This window comes from Epinephelus moara, chromosome 18 (assembly GCF_006386435.1).
Source record: "Epinephelus moara isolate mb chromosome 18, YSFRI_EMoa_1.0, whole genome shotgun sequence".
Classification (NCBI taxonomy): Eukaryota; Metazoa; Chordata; class Actinopteri; order Perciformes; family Serranidae; genus Epinephelus; species Epinephelus moara.
In genome coordinates this window covers 12,113,721-12,123,623 of record NC_065523.1, presented here as the reverse complement: position 1 = coordinate 12,123,623, position 9,903 = coordinate 12,113,721, and the positions used below count along the sequence as shown (strand labels likewise).

General features: G+C 37.4%; 2 protein-coding genes across 2 annotated transcripts in view; both read right to left on the bottom strand.

Moving 5' to 3' along the window:
• Positions 1–1,747: 1,747 nt before the first annotated feature.
• Positions 1,748–5,669, bottom strand: LOC126405544 (myosin-7-like). The gene is made up of 5 exons (XM_050069313.1): positions 5,508–5,669; positions 2,717–2,821; positions 2,515–2,610; positions 2,078–2,212; positions 1,748–1,771 (listed from the first exon to the last, which is right to left on the bottom strand). The coding sequence occupies exons 1-5, from the start codon at positions 5,667–5,669 to the stop codon at positions 1,748–1,750; spliced, it is 522 nt and encodes a 173-aa protein (XP_049925270.1).
• An 85-nt stretch (positions 5,670–5,754) lies between these two features.
• Positions 5,755–9,903, bottom strand: part of LOC126405121 (myosin heavy chain, fast skeletal muscle-like) — a 16,079-nt gene continuing 11,930 nt past the window's right edge. Inside the window, exons 27-33 of the mRNA XM_050068677.1 lie at positions 9,016–9,134; positions 8,730–8,926; positions 7,447–7,630; positions 7,196–7,361; positions 6,993–7,117; positions 6,825–6,905; positions 5,755–5,802 (exon numbers count right to left, since the gene is read on the bottom strand). Of these exons, the coding sequence (XP_049924634.1) occupies positions 5,755–5,802; positions 6,825–6,905; positions 6,993–7,117; positions 7,196–7,361; positions 7,447–7,630; positions 8,730–8,926; positions 9,016–9,134 (920 nt within the window). The remainder of the gene's footprint in view (positions 5,803–6,824; positions 6,906–6,992; positions 7,118–7,195; positions 7,362–7,446; positions 7,631–8,729; positions 8,927–9,015; positions 9,135–9,903) is intronic.

Below are 9,903 nucleotides of genomic sequence, written 5' to 3'. Positions count from 1 at the left end.
CTGAAGATTGCAAGTCAAACCATGTAGATAACATGACGGACATCTGAATTTTCTGTTTCTTTTTCGTGTAGTAGTGTGAATAAGGTCAAAGTCTCCTAATTGTGTCACACAGATCTGATGTTTAAGTCACATTCTTCATGTCTGTCATTATTTATTTACTAGGTCTGTTTCCATCGCTCTTTGTTGTGTTTTGAATTGATACACCACAGTCTCCTCCTCATCTAAGCATAAAAGCTTTTTTGTGACTTTTTTTCCCTTCAAATATTCTGCATTGCTGTAAAACTTTTAGCAAAGTACAAAAACAAGTGAAGAGCTCATTTGCAAAAACAGATACAAGCTTTTCTCTGAATGAATAACTCAACACCAGTTTGGCTGATGTTCCCTCAAGTGGACAAAACGAACGAACAAACAAACAAAAAACATTTTCGTATAATGAAGATATAATATCTGTTTCTGCAAATGTACCCTTTAAGTGAAACACACTTAAGTATCTAACTGAATTCAGCCACTGGAGGATGCCAAATGAAAATGTTTCAGACTCTACAGATGGTGGCTTTAAATATGCAGTGGTGCTGATCAGCACCAGGAATTGTTTGCATTGTGGTAGTGGATGTATGTTGCCTTAAATTCAATAAAATCGCTAAAAATCTCACTCTTTGACTTATTGTTTTAATGCAAGGAAAGGAATATAACCATTATTGTGATTTTTATTTGATTTATTTATTAGTGTATTGAAAGGAAGCACAGTGAGTGAAATGTGAGCAAGCAAACACAGAACAAATCAACTTTAATTTTACACACATTTATTTCTAAAAAAACCAACAGCAAAGACAAGAACAGAAAATTAACTAAACTATGACAGTGAGAGCACCTAAAGAAATGAGAAAATGAGATGCATGTGAGTCCAACAAAAGAGGAAAAGACTGAACAAAGACAAATACGACCAGAATAACTAAATGCTGTTTTGGTGTATATTAAACATAACAGACAGATTATCATGTTAAGAAGTCCCGAATAACCCTCTCGGTTCCCTGTTCAGTATTCTTATGCTGGAATATAGTTTAGTAGTTTGATTAAAAACACTGATTTATATGTATGCAAGATATGAGCAGAGTGTAATCTGAAGTAATTAAGGGTTTACAACTAGATCTGAAATGGAACCCTCTTTATAACCGGGCCTCGAGACCAGGTAATAAAGTAGGAGTCATCACCAAATCTTGTCAGTTATTTTATGGTGCTTTGATATTTCATATCCTCGAACAAAGTTCAATTAATAAGGTTACTGCAACAAAGGGAGCTTTTGGTGGCCCTTGAGGTTCCAGGGCCCAGAGGAGGCTGTTAAAACATAATGCATAATTAATATACCACTTGTATACATTCATAATAATAGTCTTTCAAAACCAATTGGATAGTTTTTCTTTATTTTTCTTTATGCACCAATTAAATTCCTATTTTGATCATTTATCTCACAGGAGATTTAGTGTAATATCATTATTTGGAGACATTAGTATTGTAGCTACATTTCATGTTGTCTTCTCCATCACTACTGGATTAGTTAAATATATAAATAACTTACGTGTCTAATGACTGCGTTATTTATTTTACTAAGATTTACTGATATGAGTTAACACACAATAATATGAATATGATATGATGAACTATTTTATATAATTTGCTTTCAAACACTTCTGTCATGCACATTTCTCAGTCTCAGCTGGTGTTCAGAGAGTTCAAGTCCAACCTTCAGCTACTCGCCCTGTCCTTCTGGTGCCTGTGAACGATGCAAAAACAGTTTATATTAATACATCATTTTATAATTTCCATCACCTGCTTTGATCATTGAAGCCAAAAAAATGTATTTATGGGATAAAACTCTGATTATTTACCTTATTTATTTGTCATTAATTACCACTGTGAGTTCCACTCAAACAGACAACAAGGACAAATGTCAAATTTGTTTTTTGTCTTTCATTACACATAGTGGTCATTCCAGCTTCTAAATATCCCACTTCTCCTTCCACAGAAACATTTAAGTGTTAGTATTTACTGTACATATGAATTAAAAGACATTCAGTACCTTTGTCCCAATTTCACGGCTCTTTGCTCGCATCTTATTGGCCAGAGATTCAGCCACATCAGCTCTTTCTTCAGCCTCCTCCAGATCATGCTGAGCCTTCCTGAATCTTGCCATTTGCATGTTAGACTGCTCCTCCTGGAAACGCATTATGTTGACTGTATTATTCAGTGGTGGATGAAGTATTCAGATCCTTTACTTCAGTGAAAGTATCCGAAGTAAAAGTACTTATTGTGCAGTAAAATGTTCCCTGTCAGTGTTTTGAGACAAGTATTACCTGCTGCATGAATGTGTATGTTGGATTTTTTATTCAAGTAAGGCAGAAGTACCTCTAACTTGTGCTTTAGTACATTACTTGAGTAAATGTACTTAGTTACATTCCTGCACTGGTATTGATGATGTGACACATGATTAAATAGATTTTAATGTGATGGACTCACAGCTTCCTCAGCGTGGCGTTTGTAGGCCTTCATTTTCATCTGGAGCTTGTCGACCAAATCCTGCAGGCGGATGTTGTTTTTCTTGTCTTCCTCAGACTGAAAGACGCAAAGAGAAGCTTCTGGATTCTGTCTATCATGATTGGATTATTTTTACAACAACAATGACTTACTGACAAAAGTTAGTGAGTTGTTGTAGCTTTACCTGATAGCTTAGCTCCTTGACTCTCCTCTCATATTTACGGATTCCTTTGACAGCCTCTGAAGAGCGTTTCTGCTCTGCTTCCAGCTCATTTTCCAGCTCACGGACCTTAAGAGCACAGTTTAAGATATTTTCTATGATTTTAAGCATATTAATGTTATAATACGTCTCTAGGGTTTTTATTAGGATTTTTTGTTGAAGTGGTTAAGTCAGATTTGTCAGCTGACAGATACCTTTTAACCTTCAGTGGTTAGACATGTGGTACTATTGTAGTCTGTGGGTTACGTGCACTTCATATCTAAAAAAAAAATACATATACAAACAGACTAACAGACATACTTGACCCACATGAATAAACAACCCAAAACAAAACAAAACAAAAAAAACTTGACCAAAGTAAACAGACAGGAAAAATGGCCAAGAATAACGAAGCATGGTGACTCACAGTGGGGACTTGAGCTATTAGATGGTGAATAAAGGTGCCTAACTACTGGGCCCCAAATACTCTCTAATTTATCATACAAACTCAGTTTGTTATATCGAAGTCTCTCAAGGTGAGTCCCTGAGACTAGTTCCCTCAGCCATCTAGAGAAACAAGGAGCACTGGTAGCCTTCCATTCCTTAGGAATAGTCCTCTTTATTATTACATGCCAACCATCACAGACTTGTGTGCAGTATGTGGCAGAGCAAGAGAAGCTTCAGAACAACCAAACAGGGCACTTAATGGGTCAAGTTCAATCTAAATGTTGTAAATATAACAATACCAAGAGAAGATATCCTGCCAAAAAGGAACAATCTCAGGAAAAAACAGAAATCATGACCTACAGTACCTTTTGCTAAGCTACATCTGTCACAGATAGCAGATACGTAAGAACACATTTTGTCAGTGTTTGGAATAATGTAATCTGTGCATGACTTTGAACTGAATCAACTGCAGTCTAGCATTAATTAAGCTTAGATGGATCCTCTTCATCCCCTCTTTCCACACCTCCTCAGTCAACTCCACACCAACATCTGCCTCCCATGCAGATTTGAAATGGTTTGATGAAACGACAGTCACATTAGAAAACAAGAACACAAATTTAGAGTCAAGACTTTTAGAGCCAGGATGTTTCATCAAAACATAAAAAGAATGTGCCTTTGGTTGGTTTTCAAAGTTTTTAAGATTATTTTTAACAAAGTGTCTGACTTGTAAATAAAAAATGGGTTTGAGGGAAAAAAAAGGTTCTTTCAGCTCAGTAAAAGATGCAAAATGATTATTTATGTATAAATCTGCAATAGTTGTTAGCCCTTTATTCTTCCACAAGTAAAGGCTTGGCCAGACTGAGATGGGGTAAAATTATGATTAAAACAAAATGGAGAATATGCGGAGGATTCAGGAGCTTGAAGCACACCTTTGATTTGTTTTAAAATTCTGATTGAATTATGCAGGACAAAACTATCTTCTAGCAGATGTACTGGATAATCAATGGTAGAAAACAATCGTGTTGAAAGAGAACTGTATTATCTGTAGAGTCTATGTCACAATTAAGACCATGCCTACATATTCTCAGAATAATTTAGTTGAGCTTGAACTATTCACTCAACCTTTGCAGCATAGGTCTACAGAAGAAAGCAAACGTTGAATTGTTGAATCTAATAAGCTGTTGAAATGTTACAAATACTCGATAAACTATCTGGAAATGGACTATCCAAACAAAGTGCTAATGTTCAGGGTAACAGTGTTTGTCTCCAATCTGCTACAACCAACATGTGGCCACAGGAACATATTATTATCAGTTCTAAGAAGGTTCAAATTTCAACCAACCGTCACCATTTTTGGTACATAACACATATTGATAACACTTCTGCCTAACATACAATGAGCAAATTACCCCACATTAAAACTGTCCAGATATACTACCAGCAATAACAACATTTCGGGGACCAACAATTGAGCCCTGATCGAGCCTAGGAAACAGCTTGTTGTTGCTCTGAAAATAGGCTGGAGGTGTGTGAAGCTTTACGATAATAGAGCCAGGGCAGCATTTTTTAAGCAAGCGACACGTCACTTATCCTGTTTGCTGACGTACGGAGAAGATTAGGAAAAATTCATTGGGTAGAACTGAAACATTGTGATGTTCACTTGTTCACAAGAACAAGAAATGTACGTGAGAAAATAAGCCACTTATTATTTGTTTCTTCATGAAATGCAATTTTCCGATTAATTGGTTACGAAATTCCTGTAGGCATGGCGTTTTGAACTTTGGATGTATTGTCCAACTCATGTGACGTAACACGTTATTATTACATAAGAAACATACTTATTCTAGCCCAAACATTATATTTTTACTAAACCTAACCAAGCAGTTTTGTTGCCGAAACCTAACCATGACCATTACCATGTTTCAATGGGTTTGACCTGTGCAACACATAGATAAGCTAAAGAGTGCCCTTTGCATCGCTATGAGACGCAGAGGGGTGAAACAAAATGTTGGTATTTGACAACCTGGGACTGAGAGGAATTTGGTTGTGCAGTTGCAGTCAAATATAAATTATGCATGCACATATCAACTTTAAACAATGCTGCAAAAAATAGCATGCAAATCCATAAATGTATTTGAATTAAATCAGTTTTAATAACTCAGTTATTAAAACTGAAATGAGACCTTGTAAGTAGTCTGGATATCCCCTGATAAGATCCAGGTTCTCCATCATGTCATCAGACATCATGTCTCATTTTAGTGCAGATTACTAATTCATTTTCTGTTATTACTAATATTCTATAATATGTCACTAGATACAGTATACATACTCTTGCCTCCAGTTTCTGAAGTTGTTTCTTTCCGCCCTTCATAGCCAAGTTTTCTGCCTCGTCTAATCGGTGCTGCAGGTCTTTCACCGTCACTTCCAGGTTCTTCTTCATCCTCTCCAGGTGCGCGCTGGTGTCCTGCTCCTTCCTCAGCTCTTCAGCCATCATGGCAGCCTAGAGGTAACACAACAGGAGTATTTTAATTCCATGAAGTCTGTGTTAACCAGCATAAAAGCCCTGGAAGAGCACCTTACATCAGTGATGGCCTTCTTAGCCTTCTCCTCAGCATTCCTGGCCTCTTGAACAGCGTCGTCTATCTCACTGTGAAGCTGAGTTACATCCGCCTCAAGCTTCTTTTTGGTGTTTAGTAGACTGGTGTTCTGCCAGAGATGAAAGAGATGTGACTTCTCCAAATCAAAGAAGGTTTTGTTCAATGAGTTTGATACTTGTAAACGACCTACCTGAGAATGCAGAAGGCCTGCGCGCTCGCTGGCATCAACCAGTTCCTGCTCAGACAGTTTGCGGCTCCGCTCTGTTTGTTCCACGACGGCCCGAAGCTCTTCAACCTCGGCCTGCAGCAAGGCCGTCCTACGCTCCATCATGCCAACCTGCTCCTTCATATCATCTTGCCCTCTGACAGAGTCATCCAGGTGGATCTGGGCGTCCTAAAAATGCATTTGTCCATTGCAGTCGTGTAATTTAACAAGTAAATTTACTCAAATAGTGTTCTTAAGTACAAATTTGAAATAGTTTTACTTGACTCGAGTATTTTCTCATGTCACTTCATATGTATTACTTCACTACAATAATTTGACAGCTTTAGTCTTGAGTTATTTTACAAATCAAGTTTTCTGTACAACACATGGAAATGTATAAGTACAGCTGAAACAATTAGTTGATCAGTCTATTGGCAGGGACTTAACTGGCAAGTTTTTTGAACATTGTTTCAGTAATTTTTTCATGCAAAAACATTTCATGGTCATGAGCAATGGTGCAATTTTTGGCTCATAAACTTTTCATTTGCAAGAGGAAGATTAAGTTACTTCCTCTTTTAAAAGCTACATATTCCTGCTTTAACTCTATGCTATGTACCTTGAGTTGCCCTTGAACATTCCTCAGTTGCTTCTGAGCCTCGGCCGCCTGCCTGTTAGCATGACTCAACTGGATCTCCATCTCATTGAGGTCGCCCTCCATCTTCTTCTTCACCCTCAGGGCGTCATTTCTGCTGCGGACCTCTGCGTCCAGTGTGGCCTGCATGGACTCCATCACTCTCTGGTTGTTTCTCTTCAGCTGGTCGATCTCCTCGTCTTTCTCCGCCACTTTTCTGTCAACTTCAGCCTTTAACTGGTTCAGCTCCATCTGCACACGCAGGATCTTGGACTCCTCTTGCTCCAGGGAAGCCTTTAAACACATCAGTGGTTAATTACACCAATGCTTTGTGCCATGTTTTCACTGAGGAAGCATTTGATGGTGTGTTATCAGCCATACCTCAGCTTCTTCAAGGGAGGTTTGCATGTCATATTTTTCTGTCTCCACCTGCTTCTTGAACTTCTCCAGCTCATGAATTGTCTTGCCGGCCTCCACGAGTTGCTCCGTCAAGTCTGAGATCTCCTCTGTGTTTTCAGAATCAATCATTGATTTAAAAATGTTTCACATAAACTTTCATTTTCTCACAATAACATTTCACTCACGTTGCAGGTTTTTATTTTCCCTTTTCATGGTCTCCAGATGATCCAGTGCTTCTTCGTAGGAGTTCTTCAGTTTGAAAAGCTCAGTGCTCAGAGATCGAGACTCTTTCTGAGAGCTTTCCAGCTCCGCCTGAGACTCCTCGTACTTCTGCTTCCACTCAGCTACGACCTGAATTCATTGAAACATTAGCTACTCATAATTAATGATGTGAAATAAAGATCTCATCTACTGTATGTGGTGTAATGCACAATACCTTGTCAAAGCTTCTCTGCTTCTTGTCGAGGGTGGCAGCTAAGCTGTTGGACCTTTCCACATCCACCATGAGATCCTCCATCTCATTCTGAAGTCTCTGTTTAGTTTTCTCCAGCGAGGCACACTTTGAGTTCACTGCCTCAATATGTTCTTCAGCCTCTTGGAGGCGCTGGGCGAGCTTTTTCCTGTCAGGAATGAACTTTGTAAGGGACTTAAGATAAAGTCAGTGTTGGAATACAACCAGTATGACGGATATCCATGTTTTTGACAGGTAATGCTGTATTTTACAGGTCTGTAAATTCCGAATAATTTCCTTGGAAGTTTAATGGAAATAAAAATATAATATCTTACTCGAAAAATAAAGACAAATGTTATTTTATTACAAAAGTCACTGTTCAAATATTATTGAAGATATTATCCCTCATGCAGTATATACTGGACTGAATGATTGCCTGTAGGAACATTTTGTATTGTTGAATGTTGAGCTGTGAACTACAAGACTCCGTAGTTTGCGCAAGCAACTAACTGGAATAAATCAATATGTACTGTGCCAAATAAACACCAACCTTATTTTCATTAAAATCTGTGTAAACAATCACAGCTTTCTTTATAAGGAACTTTCTCTGAAAGTAAAGCTTTATTTTATGTGTCTGTTATTTCCTAATGATTTTCTTGTTTGCTGGAAATAACAATATTATATAACACTTAAAATAGAGAGAAATACAGTTTTATTGTTGCAGCTATTTTAGCCAGAATTTAATTTGTTGTGTTGAGTTTAAAACCAGTTTCCGGAAATTAATTCCAGAAAAAAAAAAAAATCAATTTTAAATATTTAGTCATTGTTCAATTATAACTGGAAACATTGTCCTTCATAGTGTACATGCTTGCCTACAGAAATTAATAATATTTTAGTTTGCTCAGCTGTGCTAGCAATTAATTGGAATTATTAACTGGTAGTCATCCAAATAAACACTGTCTTTATTTTCCTTATTAGTAAAAAATTACAGCATCCTTTCCAATAAACCTCCTCAAACATTGTTGAATTTTATTGGATGATTATTAGATTATTCTACTTATAAACCCACAAAATGAAGTGTGTATTGAAATCAGAATCAACAGAAAAAAAACTATCTTTAATGTTTTTTAATCTAATGTTAATCAAAATAAATTAAATATAATGTACACTCTTTTACTCTTCATCACATAAGGAACTGTTTGCTATCTAATATTTACTTTTAGCCAGCATTAGCCTGATGTATTGATTTAATCTCAGTGTATAATTACTTTGCTTCCTCCAGCTCCTCGGTGCGTTGGATGGCATCAGTCTCATATTTGTTCCTCCACAGAGCCACCTCAGTGTTTGCTTTGGACAAACTGCGCTGCAGCTCAGCTTTGGCCTCCTGCTCCTCCTCATACTGCTCTCGCAGGAGGTCACAGTCATGACGGGCCGACTGTAAACTGTGAGCCAGGGCGTTTTTTGCCTATCGAGGAAGACATCGATGAGGAATGTCATGAACCAAGACAAGTGACGCAGAAGAAGAAGTGCCAGTGTTTGCAAACCTCTGATTACCTTTGTTTCCTCCTCGATCAGTCTTTTCAGCTCATCAATCTGTGTGGTGAATCCCTGTTTCCCTCTCGTCAGCTGGGAGATGAGACTCTCTCTCTCTTCCATTTGACGCGAGCATTCAGCTAAAATGAGCCACATAAGAAATTAAACTCAGTGGTGGGATGCAACTAATTATATATATTCAAGTACCTTTACTTTTTACATCTACTTGAACTTCACTTGAGTATTCCTATTTCATGCTGTTTCGTACTTCTACTACAATTTAGTGGGGAATATTGTACTTTTTACTTCTCTGTATTTGTCTGACAGCTTACAAGTTAAAATGTTTGCATGCAAAACATATAAAGAGTTTTCAGAAGTATAATGTTTTGTTAAGAAGTAAACCGATTTCTCACTATTTTCAGGATGTTTACAAACCAATCAATCGATTAATGGAGAAAATAATCAGCGGATGAATTCAAAATGAAAATAATCATTTGTTAATAATTCAACACCAGCTAAAACAGTAAAATCCTGCTTTTACATTAATGCACAAGTAATAATAATAATCTAATAATATATAATAAAAGAACAGCAACAAGGGACATTTTTCTCTTTTAGTACTTTAAAGGGCCAGTGTGTAAAATGGGTTGAAAACAGTGATATCAGTGGTCAAATTCTAGATTGCAGGGCTCACTCGCTCACCCCTCCCGTCGGGTAAATGACGGTGGCCTCGTAGGGACAAAAAGCCTTGCGCAGACAAGAGTTTCTCAGGAGTAGGTCTATCTAGCGACAAGGTGAATGTTTATTTAGAAATCTAAACCATGTTACGATATTGTAATGAATCCCTCACGAGCAGGAGACCAGAGTAGCATTCGGGAAAAAGGCCAGTTTATTTGAGTACTCCAAAAA